General features: G+C 48.2%; 1 protein-coding gene across 1 annotated transcript in view; it reads left to right on the top strand.

Annotated features, from left to right (window-relative positions):
- The window catches only part of LOC138511247 (receptor-type tyrosine-protein phosphatase kappa-like), a 1,445,374-nt gene that overhangs the window by 438,935 nt on the left and 987,197 nt on the right, over positions 1-19,242 (top strand). The window contains exon 6 of the mRNA XM_069626788.1: positions 12,575-12,760. Coding sequence (XP_069482889.1) covers positions 12,575-12,760 — 186 coding nt within the window. The remainder of the gene's footprint in view (positions 1-12,574; positions 12,761-19,242) is intronic.

Raw genomic sequence — 19,242 nt, 5'->3', positions numbered from 1 at the left:
TTCTTTTCTTACTGGCCAATGAGGTGTCAGGGCTTCTGTTTCACCCCAGGCAGCCATCTTCAGATTTTCCACCACACTCTAAGTGACTAGAGAACCTTTAGAGCTCCTTGAACTTTTTTTCTATAAAAAAAATGACAAATTGTAATCTCTTGACAGAATCTTCTCATTGTTTGGAAGACCTGGTGCTACTCTACCAACCAATTGGCTTTTCAGTTGCTGATTAATAACCAGGACTGATAAATCGTCGACTATTCTATGTTTACCTGACCCCTCATGGCTATGGCTAAGGTAAGCAGGGAAGATACTTCAAAGAACAAGACATCCTTCTTCAAGGATTGCACTGGATGTGGCAATGAACAGAGGAGAGTAGAGTGCAGGCTACCCCTCCCTTTAACACTCAGGAGGTGCTACAGAACAGACAGTAGAAATGTGCTGTTCATATGTTACAGTACATATATTAACATTGTATTAACAGTATATTTGTTTAATGTATTGATAGTACATGGTTGTATTGTGAAAGACAATGGTACACATTTACCCCTTTGTGATTTTATTATGTCCTTTAGTCTAAAATAAACTTTGTTTTATCTGTATACTTGTTACCTGTTAGTGTGATCTAACATGGCTAGTCTACGCAGTTTCCAGCCTCCGTTAGGTTCAGTAGCACCTACTGTGCGTTAAAGGGAGGGTAGCCTCTGTACATTTCGTATTTTCTCTCTAGAGTCAGGCCCCCCGATAACAAAAAGAGGGTTCCTGCCCTATTTTCTTTATTTTCCACAGGATGTGTAAAGAAAATTGTGTTCCGAATGGATTGTGCCCTGCCACGTATTCCACATCTTTGACATGTAATGTCCACAGCTGTGCACTTTGGAAACTTTTTCGGCAGAGGACATCCTGCTTCGATGATGTTGGGTCGATGTCCCTCGAAGGCCTCCGTCGAGGGCGACGTCACTGGATGTTATAAATAGGACGCACAGCGCCATAGCCTCAGTTCCGTTTTTCCCGCAAATGTGTTACTTCGTAGAACTCAGCACGCTTTGTGTTTTCATCGTTACAATGTCTTTCTCTTTGACCCCTTCGACTCCGCGGTCTGGCTTCAAGACCTGCCGTGACTGCAAGTCGAAGATGTCGCTTACCGACCCCCACCGCATTTGTTTGTGGTGCCTGGGTGAGTCGCACGACACTGACGACTGCTCGAAATGCCTGTCGCTGACTGCCAAAGCCTTGCGGGAGCAGAAGGGGAAGCTCCAGGTAGGTTGGGGCTCTAAGCCTGTTACGTCCCGAAAGTCAAATCTAAATCCAAGGGGGTCTCGACCGACGACTCGAGGGGCGACTCTCCGCGTCGGAAGTAGTCCCGGGGATCTCGGTCCCGTAGTGGTTCCTGCCATTCTTCTTCCTCGTCCCGGGACTCTAGGAAGCACTGTCACTGGTCGCCTTCCCCGTCCTCCTTGGAGGAGGGTGCCTCGATGAAGGTTACATGCCCGACTAAGTCCTCGACTCTGGTGGAATGGGCTGCGTTTAAAGAAAACATTTTAGCGATTTTTCAATCGCAGGGCACGGGTCCTGTCGCGCCTTCTCACGTAGCCGGTCAGGATCGGTCTCGTACCGTGGCGCGCACGCCTTAGGGCTCGGGTCCATGACGCAACTCGCATCGGGAACCTTCGAGGTCCCATACGGACAAGGATTCGAAGAGTCGCAAGAGACGTGTCTCTAGGTCTCAATCCTCGTCCCCAGCGAGACCGCAGCTTCCTACTGAGGGCTTGATGCCGGCGTCGACTCGGTTGGCGCCGTGTCTGTCCGATTCGGACATTGACGCTTTACCATCATACCAGCCCACGGCGCCGTTGGCACCTGTGTTGACGTCGATGCCGAAGCCTTCGGCGCTCACAATGTCGAGGTTGTCGATTCTCTGGATGTCGAAGCCTTTAGCGCTATCAGTGACTTTGGGGATTTTTTCACAGAATTTGACTTTGGAGTACGCGGATATCGTGGATCCTCCAAGGAAGGCTACGGCAAAGTCTGTGAGGCCAGTATTGGACTCCAGGCCCTCTTCTGTCACCAGACCTGGGTTTCAACTCCCTCTGGCTGACATTTATGAAGAGGAGAAAAGGTCTGAGTATGAGGACCCTCGTGAGTTTGATGAGTCTCCAGATTTTTCTGGAGATAGTCAGTTAGAGGAGTTGAGGCAGACCCTCCATGATGCCAGTGGGTTGGACACTTCCCCGGAAGTGGAATTTGGTAGACCTGAGCCTGGGGCTCATGCGGAGTCTTCATAGAGGAGGCTTATGGCAGGGGTCTCTGAGTATCTGGGCTGGTCCAGTCCTCCTAAAGACTTTGTACAGGATGATCTAATGGACATCTTAGATTAAGGTCCGTTGTCTGACCCGGTTTTGCCATTTCATTTTACCTTACAGAAAAGGGTGGCAGCTGCTTGGCAGTCCCATAATCTCTTCCGGCTGTTAATAAGTCTTTGACCAAGAAATACCACCCTTCGTTAGCGACCCCAGCTATTTGTCTACTCACTCTACCCCCGAGAGTTTAGTGATTCAGGCAGCTTTGGCCACCTCGAAGCGGGCGGCTTACCCTACCATCTCTCCGGATAGGGACGACAATCGCTTCGACGGTTGGGCCCGGAAGGTATTTTCTGCTGGGGACATGGCCTTGAAATCGGCCAACTCCACGTGTGCCTTGGAAAGGTTTTCACACACTCTGTGGAATTGTTTCTTTAGCGGCTGAGCATATTCCCGAGGGGGAATAAAGGGATGGGTTCCTTGCTCTCATGCAGGATGGCAAGGATGCCATGTGTGAATCCCTTCAGTCGGGTTTGGATATGGCCGACAGTGTTAGCCGGTCCATGGCTGCGAGCACCGTTATACACAGATTTGCGTGGTTGCAGAAGTCGGGGTTTGCTCCGGGTGTGCAGGCCCGTCTTCTGAACATACCCTTTGATGGCACACATTTGTTTGGCAGCAAGGCTGACGAGAGCCTTGAGAGTTTGCAGACCTCAAAAGCTGCAGCGAAATCCTTAAGCGCTGCAGTGCGTCAACCTCCGCCTTTTCGTCCTAGGGGACAGCAGTGGAGGGGAGGTTCTTTTCGTTACTACTCCTACTTTGGTAGAACGAGAGGGGCCGCCAGTCAAAGGGGCCAGCGGAAAAGTATCTGTGGTGGTCGGAAAATCGAGGTAACAAAGCCGCTCAGGCAGCTGCCCCTTTGCCTTCAGACACTGCCGCAGCCGCTTCCAAACAGTCATGAGGCCATGTCCCATGGTTCGCCGGTTGGGGGCAGACTGTCTCAGCATCTCGAAGAATGGCGTGCCATTACTTCAGATGCGTGAGTTCTGGATACCATAGCCCACGGCTACTGCCTTACCTTCCTACAGCGGCCTCATGACAATGCACCGGGGAAACTCTATTTGTCCAGACTCCACATCAATCTGTTAGAGGGGAGGGCCATCAGGCTAGCCCTGAAGGCTTTTCTGCCCTCTGTACGGGGGAAGAGTGACCTGATCATGACGGACAACACAGTGGCCATGCATTACCTCAACAGAAACGGGGGGTAGGGTCACTTCCGTTGTGCAGAGAGGTAATGCAGCTCTGGTTATGGGCCATCCAACAGGAAATTTCGATCTCAGCAGTTCATCTGGCCAGAGACGAAAATGCAGCGGCGGACGCTCTGAGCAGGCAGAGCTCGATCTCTCACGAGTGGGAGTTGGCTCAGGAAGTCCTTCAGGAGATCTTTGCCCTTTGGGGAACCCCACAAGTGGATCTCTTTGCCACCAGTGTGAACCAGAAGTGCGAGAGATTCTGCTCAAGGGACTTTCCTCCAAGAGGGGCCTTAGGAGATGTGTTTGTGGTGGATTGGTCATTCCGACTGCTGTACACATTTCTTCCAGTCCCCGTCATTCCTCAAGTGTTGCAGAGGTTACGGAGGTTCGGTTTCCACATGATCCTCATTGCTCCGGATTGGGCCAGGAGAGCGTGGTACCCGGACCTTCTAGAAATGTCCATCTGCCCTCCACGCCGTCTTCCCTACCGAGAGGATCTGCTGTCGCGCGAGGGGGGGTCAGATTCTCCATCCAGAGGTCAAGACTCAACCTTCACGCTTGGTATCTGAAAGGTATTGGTATAAGGATTGGGACCACCCGGATGACGTGATGGAGGTGTTGCTTTTGGCAAGGCCGCTTGCAACAAAATCCCTGTACCGTTGCTGTAAGTTCTGCGACTGGTGCAGAGATCACAATGTTGATACTTTTCAGTGCCCCATTCCTATGGTTTTGTCTTTCTTACTTTCTTTGGGCCACAGGGGCCTTCAAGTGGGTACCATTAAAGGTTACCTGGCGACGCTGTCTATCTTTAAGCGCTCGTCTGAAGAATATTCTTACTTTAAGATTCCTTTGATTTCCCATTTTCTTAAAGGACTGACTAATGTCTTCCCGCCGTCTCCTTTCCAGGTGTCAGTTTGGGATATGCATTTGTTTTGAAATTTCTCATGGGTGCTCCGTTTGAACCTTTGCACTCATGTCCTTTGAGATTACTGTCCTTCAAGACTGTGTTCTTGGTTGTGGTTACTTCCGCTCGCAGAGTGAGTGAATTGCAGGCACTTTCATCTTTGCTACTCATTACTGTGTTTCACAAGGACAGGGTTGTACTGCGAGTACATCCTTCATTTCAACTTACGGTAGTCTCTGAACATCATTTGAGTCAAAAGGTGGCTCTTCTATCTTTCTACCCTCCTCCACATCCTGGTAAGGAAGAGGAGCGACTCCATCGGTTGTATCCTAGGAGAGCCCTGAACTTTTACATTTCTAGGATGACCGGATCAGAGTGGACTATCAACTCTTTGTAGTATATGCTGGTCACCGATTGGGCCAGGCTGTTACTGTCATGATCTCTGCTTCCAAAAGATCAGGACTTGCCCGACTCCCTTGGAAGCAGACCCATAACCCTGGTTCCGAGTGCCAGCCAGTCCCAATTGGGACCTTTTGGACCCTGTCCTGGCGCCAGTGGCACCAGGCTCATAAAGATGCCCAGTCCCAGCGCTGGAAGCGCCGGGCTCATAATGCTTGGGTGGACTTACCTGCAGAAGAACATGCTGCTTACTTACCTGCCAGTTGAACCCCTGATCCTCTTCTGTTTGGGACTACTTTTCCTGTTGGGTGGGGCAGGAGCCACTCCCTAGGTTCAGAACACTGGAACTCTTCTGGAAAGCAGGAACTCTTTTCTTACCTAGGCGTGGCTGTGGAAGGAGACATCTAAGCACTACAGGAGGCTATTTAAACCACACCCGATGGATGAATCTTGCTTTGTGTTATTCTGCATTCTCTGCAGCAGAACGCTCATCGTGTCTTCTGCTTCTGATCCTGGGCCTAAGGGAACAAAGGCTTACCATCCTGGAATCCAGTCTTCAGCAGCACCTGTAAAGACAAAGAAAGAACAGGTTAGCACTACGGTCTTCAGTGGCAGCGCATCTCTTACCTGGTCCATCGGCTGTCACCAACGCCTCGCGCTGCATTCCGGCATCTGAAAGACAAAGGCTTACCTACTCTTCGCATGCTCCGGAGGTCTTCGCACTGCATTCCGGCATCTAAAAGACAAAAGCTTACCAGCTCTTCGCTCGCTCCGGAGGCCTTCGGCGCTGCATCCCGCATCTGAAAGACAAAAGAAGGTGCGTTTAAAGACATTGGGCAACTTTATTACTCACGTGCCATTACTCCTTCCCACGCCGAATCCAGTGGGTATTCCAGCACCCTTCAGCTTCTCTAAAGCTCCGAACTTGTACCTGCAAGATAAAAGGGACAGTTAGTGCGCATCGTGAAGCAGGCTACAAGCGCTTACTTACGTGCTTCCAGGCGCTTCTATTCCTCACGCGGGTTGGATCCTCAAATCTCATCAGCCCGCCATCCGCCATCGCCGGAACCCTGCAAAACAAGAGATATCATTACAAAAGACTTTTAAGACATTTGAAGTGCCCAGAACTTACCGTTCGTGCAGTTAAAGACGGACAGCAGTCCTCTGAGGTCAAGAGGCCTGCACCATTATCCAGTGAAGAAACTGGTTACGGCACCCTGCCCCGAGGCAGATGGAGAGCTCGGCGTTCACTTACCTAAGGTGAGGGCGTTAACCTTTGGGGTTCTACAGGAGAAGAGAAAGGGAAGAGGAGAGAGGCACCCAATAACTCCAGTTCATTAATCCCATATTTTCTATCTGCAGACATCTTACTCTTCGAGTCAGACATACAGTGCACAGAGGTCCAGCCCAAAGAGCCAACCGTGTGTTACACATCACCTTTGAAGATACGGCATTCACCCAGTCAAGACCGGCGCCTCTGCGGGAATCAGGTGAGCGTTACAGAACACAAAGCCTACCGCAAAACTCTCACCCAGGCGCTATGGAAACCTCGGATACCGACCAGCTAGCCCAGTTACTTGGGGAACTAAGAGCAGAAGTGCATGCAGCCCGTCAGGAAACTAATGCTCTAAGAAGGGAACTGATTATTTCCAAGGAGCGAACAGACGATCTCGCTAGACAATTGCTACAGTCACAAGCCGGACAAACTCCGTTACCCGCATCAGGGGCAAATCTTCCTTCAACATCCTCTACGAACCCAGTGCAGATCAACCTACCTGGGAATGTACCTCTGGCTCCGCCCGAACGATTTTCTGGTGACCCAAAGAGGTTTGCAGTATTTATTAATCAGTGCCGGTTGCACTTCTTATGCCGGCCAGCAGCCTTTCCAACTGATCAAGCTAAGGTAGCTTTCGTGCTTTCGTACCTTAGTGGCAATGCGGCAGACTGGTCGATCCCTCTAGTTAATCAAGATGATCCGGTTCTCCATGATTTTCAAGCTTTTCAGCTCAGTATGGAAAAACTGTTTGCAAGACATTCACAGGGGCAGGCCTTGGACAATGAGCTCCTTTCATTGCAACAGGGTAATCAAGACCTTTTTGCTTATATTGCGTCTTTCAACAGACTGATAGTGGAAACTCGATGGCCTGAGGACAAAAGGATTACGCTGTTTTATAGAGGTCTACGTGGAGAGCTCAAAGATGTGTTAGCCCAAGTAGTGAATCCCCCGCAAGACTGTTCGGACTATATTGACTTAGTCGTTCAAATTGACCACAGACTGCAGAACAGGAAGGCCGATCGTTCCAAGTTTGATGCTCGAGTATTTTCCAAACCTCCAACTCCTACCAAAGGAGTAGACTCCGGGGAACCCATGCAAATAGGGGGCCTGAAAGGACCACTAACACAAAAGGAGCGGGAAAGGAGAAAACAGCTGCAATTATGCCTCTATTGCGGAAACTCGGGGAACTTTCTTCGAGACTGTCCGGTGAAACCAGCCAAGAAGGCAGTAGGAACTGGGGTTATTGGGTGCCTCTCTCCTCTTCCCTTTCTCTTCTCCTGTAGAACCCCAAAGGTTAACGCCCTCACCTTAGGTAAGTGAACGCCGAGCTCTCCATCTGCCTCGGGGCAGGGTGCCGTAATCAGTTTCTTCACTGGATAAGGGTGCAGGCCTCTTGACCTCAGAGGACTGCTGTCCGTCGTTAACTGCACCAACGGTAAGTTCTGGGCACTTCAAATGTCTTAAAAGTCTTTTGTAATGATATCTCTTGTTTTGCAGGGTTCCGGCGATGGCAGATGGCGGGCTGAAGAGAATTGAGGATCGAACCCGCGTGAGGAATAGAAGCGCCTGGAAGCACGTAAGTAAGCGCTTGTAGCCTGCTTCACGATGCGCACTAACTGTCCCTTTTATCTTGCAGGTACAAGTTCGGAGCTTTAGAGAAGCTGAAGGGTGCTGGAATACCCACTGGATTCGGCGTGGGAAGGAGTAATGGCACGTGAGTAATAAAGTTGCCCAATGTCTTTAAACACACCTTCTTTTGTCTTTCAGATGCGGGATGCAGCGCCGAAGACCTCCGGAGCGTGCGAAGAGCTGGTAAGCTTTTGTCTTTCAGATGCCGGAATGCAGTGCGAAGACCTCCGGAGCATGCGAAGAGTAGGTAAGCCTTTGTCTTTCAGATGCCGGAATGCAGTGCGAAGACCTCCGGAGCATGCGAAGAGTAGGTATGCCTTTGTCTTTCAGATGCCGGAATGCAGCGCGAGGCGTTGGTGACAGCCGATGGACCAGGTAAGAGATGCGCTGCCACTGAAGACCGTAGTGCTAACCTGTTCTTTCTTTGTCTTTACAGGTGCTGCTGAAGACTGGATTCCAGGATGATAAGCCTTTGTTCCCTTAGGCCCAGGATCAGAAGCTGAAGACACGATGAGCGTTCTGCTGCAGAGAATGCAGAATAACGCAAAGCAAGATTCATCCATCGGGTGTGGTTTAAATAGCCTCCTGTAGTGCTTAGGTGTCTCCTTCCACAGCCTCGCCTAGGTAAGAAAAGAGTTCCTGCTTTCCAGAAGAGTTCCAGTGTTCTGAACCTAGGGAGTGGCTCCTGCCCCACCCAACAGGAAAAGTAGTCCCAAACAGAAGAGGATCAGGGGCTCAACTGGCAGGTAAGTAAGCAGCATGGTCTGCTGCAGGTAAGTCCACCCAAGCATTATGAGCCCGGCGCTTCCAGCGCTGGGACTGAGCATCTTTATGAGCCTGGTGCCACTGGCGCCAGGACAGGGTCCAAAAGGTCCCAATTGGGACTGGCTGGCACTCGGAACCGGGGTTATGGGTCTGCTTCCAAGGGAGTTGGGCAAGTCCTGATCTTTTGGAAGCAGAGATCATGACACTTACCAACTGGTAACGTTCTTTCGACTGGATATTCCTCCAACGTATTACACATCGCCCTCCCAGCCTGCCCCTCTGGAGAATTTCCTATGCAATTGCAGCTTACGTTTCTGCAAGGCTATGTGCAGTCAAGCAGGCATGAGACTGGTGCCACACGTTCTGAGGGAAAAAACTTAAACTGAGGCTTTGTACACTGTGCGTCCTATTTATAACGCCCAGTGATGTCGACCTCGACGGAGGCCTTCGAGGGACATCGACCCAACGTCATCGACGCAGGACGCCCCCTGCCGAAAAAGTTTCCAAAGTTCACAGCTGTGGACATTACATGTCAAAGATGTGAAATACGTTGGAGTAACATCCAGTCGAAAGGATGTTACCAGTTGGTAAGTAACTTGTTCTTCTGAGGGACCCTCATCCGGTGTGCATCTATGGCTTACACCCTCATGACACTGAGGCTTGTGAAATATGTCAAACTTTCACACAGAAAACCCATCAAGACAGGCACAGGAGAACAGGCACAGGAGACCTCTTCTTTATTTACAATAAACAGGTGCCATTCCTCAGATGAGTAATCTATCAGAACTGCCCCAGCCTCTCTGTGCAAAACCCTTGAGAAGCATGCTCAGGCAAAACAGAGAGCTTCCTCAGTAGAAAGGGGCATGGCACCACCGCCCAGGATCACGATTAGACTTAAAACTCATCAAGGGGTCCATCTGGCAGACGAGAAGGTCCATAAACCCATGGCAAGCCACTCCTCGTCGACGAAAGCCCATCAGCTGACGATCAACCTCATTTAAGATGCCCACAAGCTCATCCATGACAGGTACGTCAGCAGCGCAAAGTTCGTCCAAAAGCAAATCTCACACAGCACCATCCACGGCTACCAAATTGCCAGTGCAGGTGTAGTCGACGGACACTTAGTCGATGATTGCCCCCTCGTCGAAGCATCGGGACCGTACATTGACGAAGGCCGGACCATCCATGAATAAACCCTTCACAGGGGCAAACACTCGATGAGGGACCCGTCTTCGACAGATAGGAAACCCTCCACCAAGAAGGCCTCGTCCACGAGCAAATGCTCATCACCGGCTCACTTGTCGACGGTTAAAACACTGTCCACTGAAATGGCCTTGTCCATCAGAAAGCACTCACCGACACCTCACACATTGACAGACCTTCGCCGTCAACAGAAAAAGGCAACCAATGTGCCTCAGCATCCCCACAGCATTCGGGGAGCATCATACCCTCTCCTCAATAAAGGAGACAACAGAGCTGCCAGACATTATACAATACTCTTACGTCCCGTCCACTTTCCTCCATACTACATGGGCGTCCCTTGCGAGGGATGGGAGACAGAACCTTTTTCACCAGAAAAAAACCTTCTTTCCCTTTAAATATAGAGGCGCGCAGGGATGTGGCCCTTGGAGCATGCGCTGCACTGACTCCGCCCTCAGGCGCCACACCTCAGTCTCCTTTTCCGCGTTGAAGTGAATGTGACGAATTCACCAGTGCTCCTGGGTTTGGCTTCGGCCACGTAATTCCACTCGCGGATACTTCTTCTTCTTTTGTCTCTTTTGCCTTTTTATCACAAATACTCGGTCCTCAGGTGTCACGCTCCTCCCCGGCGCATGTCGACTTCCACTGAGTTCAGCAGGTGTCCATCCTGCGACGGACTCTTCCCTTCTTCAGAACCCCATGTCCTTTGACCTCCCCTATGAAATACATTTTGTATGATCCCATGTCCATCGTCGGGTAGATATACATTCCCTTTGAATATCTGAAAGGTCTATGGACCTCATGACGAGTTTAGCAGTAAATCTGCGGTTTTGCTGCCAATATTATTTACCATTCCCACCACTTGGTTCTGTGGCATTAACACTGGGTTTTGAATGATGGTAGGGTAGTGTACAGTCCCTAGGACTCCATGGGGATTATTGATGGATTTACAGTGAGCAATAATTCTGTGCTGTAAATCTGTACATTTTTGGATCAAAGTGGAGGATTTACCTCCAGCATTATTGCTTGAGGTAAATTCTCCACTTTAACATTAAACTTGGAGGTGCGGTAAAAACGTTGTTAATTAATTTACTGCCAAAACAATTGCAGTAATAGAATTACCTTCACTTTTTTACTGCAAACTCTTAATGAGCCCCTACATTAAGTAGTAGCTGTCCACGGCCATGCAGTGCTGTGGCTCAGTATGGTTAAATGGAAAAGAAAGAAAAGAGAAAGCGCATGTTTGTAATATGTTTAATTTGACAATGTTTGTGGGTAGTTTTTAATGGCTCTGGCGGTTCTCCAAGTTGAGGCAGTTAAATTTTCCCGGCGGCGCAACACATTCCTTTAGTTTCTCCATTAAATTTCAGAGCCTTGCAATAAGGACACACCTCAGTCATGGTGCCGATGAGAACATGCCAGCTCAAACTATAATCATCAACTGGGTTGCACCGGAATGCAAGGCGATTGTAATGGCGTGATTGCTGAGCACAGAGTCGTGTGTGACGCTGATCTGTTGTTTCTCGTTGACGTCTTTCAGCCACTCTCAGCCTGTTGTGTTCATTTTGTTGCTAACATGCTATTAACCAACAATTACTTAATGGTGGTATCAGCTGAGTAGTGTATTTGGCCTGGACAAGCTGGGTTTTGATGTGGATTTGACCAATGAAAATAAGTCCATCCCACTACTGCTTCTTCTAGCATGAACTATGATTTCAAATTTCAGACTCGCTGGAAGCTTGGGGGAAAATTCACAGATTAAGACAGGAGTAAATCACAAGTTTGTACTTTATTGAGCATGCCTGTGAGTGAGGGGTCAGAGGAATATCTACATACCCTGTGGAGCAAGCCCTAATATCCCACTCGATGGGGTGTAGTGGAGGTGGTGGGAGAAGCGTCAAACTTGTAATTCTGTGGTGCAGTAAAAGCATTGTTAATTCCTTTACGGCCAAAAAAAGTTCCAGTAACAGAATTACTTTCACTTTTTTACCGCACCACCAAACTCGTAATGAGACCCTACATTAAGTATTTGGAGGTGCATACCCCTGAGTGGATAACTTGTTACCATGGTATTAACCAACTATTACTTAATGGTGGGATCATCTGAGTAGTGTATTCTGCCTGGCCAAGCTTGGTTTTGATGGGGCTCTGACCAATGATAATAAGTCCATCCCTACACTGCTTCTGCTAGCATGAACTATGATTTCAAATATTAGACTTGCTGGGGGGTTGGGGGAAAATTCACAGATTAAGACCAGAGTAAATCACAGTTTTGTGCTTCTCTGAGCATGCCTGTGAGTGAGGTGTCAGGGGAATACCTACATACCTCTGTGGAGCAGGCCCTAATGTCCCACTCGATAGGGTGTAGTGGAAGTGGTGGGAGAAGCCACCATACTAGTTTCCTCATCCTCAAGGTGTCATTTCCGCCCAGTACCCAGCTGAAGCACTGTACATAGATGAAACCACCAAGAAGGAAAACATGACAAACAATTGTTCCTTTTGCATAGGTGAAGAGAAATTACCTAGTTTAATCTCTCTCTTTCCAAATAAATAATTTTGCCTAAGCCGTCTATATTCAATATGCAGTTTGGCCTTTAATGTCTTCATAGTAAGTACAAGCTAAGGGTAATCTTGCTGGAGGAGTTGCCGGTTGAGGAGGTCATTAGTAATTAACACCTATCTTCACCAGGCACATGTTTGATTAGTTGTAATTTGATAAGACACATAATATGAATGTCAGCTTGTAGTCTGAGATATTTTTTGTTGACATTCATTTCTATACACACAGCAGTATTTATCAATATTTTGTGAAAGTCATGCGAAAGAATATCCTAAATTAGATTTTCCTTTTTTTCAGAAAAATGCAGGAAACTTCACATAACGGATGAAAAGGTGCAATTAGAACCAATCAAGACATATTATGATCCTTGGGAGTCTGTAGCAGTGAGCTGTCTCGAAGGATATGCAACATCATATATTAAAATACAATGTATACTTAATGCAGAAAATAAATACATTTGGTCTCAAAAACCCACCTGTATCGGTAAGTTTGACAATGAGAAATGTCTGCTACCCAACATGGTCTTTATAGGATCATGTTAAGATTTGTTTACAAATGTATCTTAATGAAATTCTGCACCTCAAAACAGGTTAATGTTCGTGTGGAGATTTGGTTTTTAACTCTCCTGAATCAAGTTCAGAATTATACTGTTGTAAAGTTGTGTGAATTTCAAGCTGCCAAACATTGCCTCCAGCTGCTGGCAGTGTTAAAAGATAGAATTAGCACGCTTCAATTGTGTGCCATTTTGTTACTTAAAGGTCAGTTATGGAGAAAACTATAGTTAGGCAAAGAGTGCTCCCGTTTGTGGTGATACATTGTCAGCAGTAGTGGCTGGAGAATTAGCAAAGACAGTACAGTGTTCACAGTGGATGGTTAGTCGATGGTGTTACATAGAGCGCCTTTTACATCTGTTCTGCGTTGCTCATTAACTCCACTGACTCAATGATATTCAAACAAGCAATTGCTGAGGCTCTCAAACTAGCCAATTCTGAGATGGATGACATCCTCATTTGATTCCACTGCATTCCTAGTGTCTAGAATGGCTTTCCGAATACTGAAGTTCTGTCAGTCCATGTGATGTGCGCAGGGATTACATCTCTAAATCTATCCCTGATAATGGGGAAGGAAAAATTATTTCTCCAGCACTGGATTTTTCATAGATTCGCCTGCTTTAATTCCCTGCCATCAAACTGGGAATTTCCGCTATATAAATATCACATACAAAGGAATAGACATTGCTAATAAAGCCTTAGAGGGTTCACATTATACAGCCTATCCACCTCACTTTGGTTCTTTTCTTATTGGCCAATGAGGTGTCAGGGCTTCTGTTTCACCCCAGGCAGCCATCTTCAGATTTTCCACCACACTCTAAGTGACTAGAGAATCTTTAGAGCTCCTTGAACTTTTTTCTATAAAAAAAAATGACAAATTGTAATCTCTTGACAGAATCTTCTCATTGTTTGGAAGACCTGGTGCTACTCTACCAACCAATTGGCTTTTCAGTTGCTGATTAATAACCAGGACTGATAATTCGTTGACTATTCTATGTTTACCTGGCCCCTCATGGCTATGGCTAAGGTAAGCAGGGAAGATACTTCAAAGAACAAGAAATCCTTCTTCAAGGATTGCACTGGATGTGGCAATGAACAGAGGAGAGTAGAGTGCAGGCTACACTCAGGAGGTGCTACAGAACAGACAGTAGAAATGTGCTGTTCATATGTTACAGTACATATATTAACATTGTATTAACATTATATTTGTTTAATGTATTGATAGTACATGGTTGTATTGTGAAAGACAATGGTACACATTTACCCCTTTGTGATTTTATTATGTCTTTTATTCTAAAATAAACTTTGTTTTATCTGTATACTTGTTACCTGTTAGTGTGATCTAACATGGCTAGTCTACGCAGTTTCAAGCCTCCATTAGGTTCAGTAGCACCTACTGTGCGTTAAAGGGAGGGTAGCCTCTGTACATTTCGTGTTTTCCTTCTAGAGTCAGGCCCCCCGATAACAAAAAAGAGGGTTACTGCCCTATTTTCTTTATTTTCCACAGGATGTGGAAAGAACATTGTGTTCCGAATGGATTGTGCCCTGCCACGTATTCCACATCTTTGACATGTAATGTCCACAGCTGTGCACTTTGTAAACTTTTTCGGCAGAGGACATCCTGCTTCGATGATGTTGGGTCGATGTCCCTCGAAGGCCTCCGTCGAGGGCGACGTCACTGGATGTTATAAATAGGACGCACAGCGCCGTAGCCTCAGTTATGTTTTTCCCGCAAATGTGTTACTTCGTAGAACTCGGCACGCTTTGTGTTTTCATCGTTACAATGTCTTTCTCTTCGACCCCTTAGACTCCGCGGTCTGGCTTTAAGACCTGCCGGGACTGCAAGTCGAAGATGTCGCTTACCGACCCCCACCGCATTTGTTTGTGGTGCCTGGGTGAGTCGCACGACACTGACGACTGCTCGAAATGCCTGTCGCTGACTGCCAAAGCCTTGCGGGAGCAGAAGGGGAAGCTCCAGGTAGGTTGGTGCTCTAAGCCTGTTACGTCCCGAAAGTCAAATCTAAATCCAAGGGGGTCTCGACCGACGACTCGAGGAGCGACTCTCCGCCTCGAGGAAGGTTACATGCCCGACTAAGTCCTCGACTCTGGTGGAATGGGCTGCGTTTAAAGAAAAGATTTTAGCGATTTTTCAATCGCAGGGCACGGGTCCTGTCGCGCCTTCTCACGTAGCCGGTCAGGATCAGTCTCGTACCGTGGCGCGCACGCCTTCAGGCTCAGGTCCACGACGCAACTCGCATCGGGAACCTTGAAGGTCCCATACGGACAAGGATTCGAAGAGTCGCAGGAGACGTGTCTCTAGGTCTCAATCCTCGTCCCCAGCGAGACCGCAGCTTCCTACTGAGGGCTTGATGCCGGCGTCGACTCGGTTGGTGCCGTGACTGTCCGATTCGGACATTGACGCTTTACCATCATACCAGCCCACGGCGCCGTTGGCACCTGTGTTGACGTCGCTGCCGAAGCCTTCGGCGCTCACAATGTCCAGGTTGTCGATTCTCTGGACGTCGAAGCCTTTAGCGCTATCAGCGCCTTTGGGAATTTTTTCACAGAATTTGACTTTGGAGTACGCGGATATCGTGGATCCTCCAAGGAAGGCTACGGCAAAGTCTGTGAGGCCAGTATTGGACTCCAGGCCCTCTTCTGTCACCAGACCTGGGTTTCAACTCCCTCTGGCTGACATTTATGAAGAGGAGAAAAGGTCTGAGTATGAGGACCCTCGTGAGTTTGATGAGTCTCCACATTTTTCTGGAGATAGTCAGTTAGAGGAGTTGAGGCAGACCCTCTGTGATGCCAGTGGGTTGGACACTTCCCCGGAAGTGGAATTTGGTAGACCTGAGCCTGGGGCTCATGCGGAGTCTTCATAGAGGAGGCTTATGGCACGGGTCTCGGAGTATCTGGGCTGGTCCAGTCCTCCTAAAGACTTTGTACAGGATCTTAAATTAAGGTCCGTTGTCTGACCCGGTTTTGCCATTTCATCTTACCTTACAGAAAAGGGTGGCAGCTGCTTGGCAGTCCCCATAATCTCTTCCGGCTGTTAATAAGTCTTTGACCAAGAAATACCACCCTTCGTTAGCGACCCCAGCTATTTATCTACTCACTCTACTCCCGAGAGTTTAGTGATTCAGGCAGCTTCGGCCACCTCGAAGCTGGCGGCCTACCCTACCATCTCTCCGGATAAGGACGACAATCGCTTCGACGGTTGGGCCCGGAAGGTATTTTCTGCTGGGGACATGGCCTTGAAATCGGCCAACTCCACGTGTGCCTTGGAAAGGTTTTCACACATATTGTACAACCCGAAGGCATCACCTGATATTCGAATAATCCGTACTTGGTGCGAAAGGCAGTCTTCCATTCATCGCACTTCTTTACACGTACCAGATGATATGCCCCTTGGAGATCTAACTTGGCATAGATGCAAGCGTCCTTTACTTGGTCTAGTAACTCGGGGATCAGAGGCAAGGGGTATCATTTTTTTACCGTAATCTGATTTAACGAGCAGTAGTCTATACACGTTCTAAGGTCACCTTCCTTTTTAGGCACGAAGAATAAAGCTGAGGATGCCGGAGACTTGGATGGCCGAATGTATCCATTAACATGGTATTGATCCAAGTATTGTCGTAGGTGAAGATTTTCGGGCTCAGTAAGGGGTAGATCGTACTGCAAGGAGGTTGTGCACCTGGTAAGAGGTCGATTTGGCAATCGTATGGTCTGTGAGGCGGTAATGTGTCTGCCTGTTCTTTTTGAAAAACATCTTGAAAGTCTTGATATTCCTGAGGTAACTGCGCAACTGGGGTAGTAACTGTGGCCAGGCCTTTGTTCAAAGGTTCTTTCGGGTAACAGGTATGTGCACAATCCGCGAAGGTCACTTTCTTCTCTCGCCAATCAATACAAGGGTTATGTGTTTCTAACCATGGAATTCCCAGAATGATTTGGAATTGCGGGGCCTTGATTAAGTCAAACACAATAGCTTCTCGATGCCCGTCTTGACCCAACAGTGTCATCTCTGTAGTGGAATGAGTTACGGGCCCTGAGGCTATTTCAATTCCATCGACTGGGGTGATGACATCCGAAGTGGTCTTCTTGAAAAGGGGTAGATTCATCCTTGAAGCCAAATCGTGGTCCATGTAATTTCCTACGGCCCCACTGTCAATATATGCCCTTACTGAGTGCATATGTGCTGGCTGCTTTGGATCAATAAGGACGATTGGTATGATGAGGCGCGAAGTCTGAGTGTCCTTCTTCAAGCTCGGCAAGCGGACCTCTACGCTTGTCGGGTGTGGTCGTTTCCCGAATCCGGTTCTCTTTGGCCTTTATCAGCAACTCCTACCACCTTCTTGGGTGGTTTTGCAGGGCAATCCCGTAGAAAATGTCCTGAGGTTCCGCAGTACAGACACAATTGCATCTAGCGTATCCTTTCTCTTTCCTTTTGCGTTAAGGGTCCTCTAACCCCCCGATCTGCATAGGTTGAGATGCATCAGTCCCTTTGGAGGCAACATTGCGCTTAACTAATACCTGATTCTCGTACTTGGCTCGGTCAGCCTTTCTATTCTGGAGTCGATGGTCTAGCTGGACCACTACGTCTATATACTCAGCGCAATCCTGAGGTGGGTTCACAACTTGAGCCAAGACGTCTTTGAGTTCTCCCCGAAGTCCACAGTGAAATAATGTAACTCGCTTTTCCTCAGGCCATCCGGTTTCCACCACCAACCTATTGAAAGTTGCGATATAGGTTAACAGATCCTGGTTATCCTGTCGTAAGGATAAGAGTTCGTTATCCAGGACCTGTCCCTGTGAATGTCTGGCGAATAGTTTTTCCATGTTCATTTGAAAACCTTGAAAATCCCGGAGAAGGGGGTCATCCTGGTTGACTAGTGGAATTGACCAATCTGCTGCGCTGCCACTAAGATATGACAATACAAAGGCTACTTTGGCTTGGTCATTCGGAAAGGCTCCAGGTCTGCATAAAAAGTGCAAGCGGCATTGATTCATAAACAATGCAAACCTTTTTGGGTCCCCAGCAAAGCGTTCAGGTGGAGCTAAATGGTTAGTTCCTGGTAAAATCACTTGCACAGGATTGCTCGATGAAACAGGGGTTGGATTCCCCCCAAGTCCAGGTAAGGGTGTTTGCCCAGCTTGGTTTTGCAGCAATTGCCTAGCAAGATCATCGGTGCGCTCCTTTGACACAATCAGTTCTATCCTGAGGGCATTAGTCTCTTGACGGGCGGAGTGCACTTCCGCTCTAAGTTCCCCTAATAATTGGGCCAGTTGGTCAGTTTCTGAGGTCTCCATAACGCCTGGGTGGGGATTTGTAGATGTGCTTCGCATTCTGTAACGCTCACCTGATTCCCACGGGGGCGTCGATTCGAACTGGACTGCTAAGGTCTCCACCAGCGTTATTCGTAGTGCAGAGACGGCTGACTGGACCGGCCTTCCTAGCTTCGTCTGCTTGATTCGTAAAACTAGTTTCCTAAAAGCAGGAGGAGGGGAATTAGCCACCCAGTGGATGCAAGGAAACACTTGTTTAATTCGTTCCCTCTAAGCACCCCGATATTCCCCTTTGTTGTCTCACCTTATTGTTTGTAATGATGAGCTCTCCATCCTGCACCGAGCGCAGGGGCGCGTAGAATCCCAGTTGCTTCACTGGTTTGAAGATTTTGGGCGAGTTCCAGACGTGTTGGACTCCGTGGTAAATGGCTAGGAGCCGTAAGTATAATGTCTATAGAGTTCTATTGTCTGTTATTCACTTGTTTTTATCCCTTTTGTATTGCAGCTTAATCCGAGAAGAGTTCACCTGAAGTGCTGCAGGTTGTGCTTGGGTAAGAGTCTATTTTGCCCAGCGTTGTCCGGTAAAAGCGAAATAAATGTCTTTAACAAGTGTTGTTTCCTCCCACAGGTGCGGCGTTAAAGAGGTGGAACGCCGATGAAATATGCCTAGGGGAGCGGTAACTCTGGTGAGTATAATATGGTTGCTTTGATTGTCTTTGTTAGCACCCGGCTCACCTTGTTCTCTTTGTCCCTTCCAGGTTCCACGGATGCTGTGATGAAATGATGGCTGCAGCGCTGAACCAGGAAGATGCAGACTGGTAAGTATGGCGCGGCGCGCCTGCTAGCGATGCGATGCTTCTATTTTACGACGTGTCTTTTCCAATTCTGAGGTGTGGCGAATTCGGGAACAGATGAAGATTAAAAGGTAAGTTCTTGTTCTTATTTCTCTTTCTTCTAGGATGGTGTCCAGGTTCAAGGCGGGCGTGGCAGAGGACTGGATGCTGCAGGCACGGTGAGTGTCACGCTGCTGAAGTGCAGAATAACGCGAAGCATTGGTTGCTGTTTGGGCTTGGTTTAAATAGCCTGCAAAGTAGTCCCAGGTAAGAAGTTCCCCAGAACCACAACCGAGTA

This window comes from Ambystoma mexicanum, chromosome 6p, assembly GCF_040938575.1.
Source record: "Ambystoma mexicanum isolate Mex_15411 chromosome 6p, UKY_AmexF1_1, whole genome shotgun sequence".
Classification (NCBI taxonomy): Eukaryota; Metazoa; Chordata; class Amphibia; order Caudata; family Ambystomatidae; genus Ambystoma; species Ambystoma mexicanum.
The sequence above is the reverse complement of the archived record's forward strand: the minus strand, read 5'-3'. Positions and strand labels throughout refer to the sequence as shown.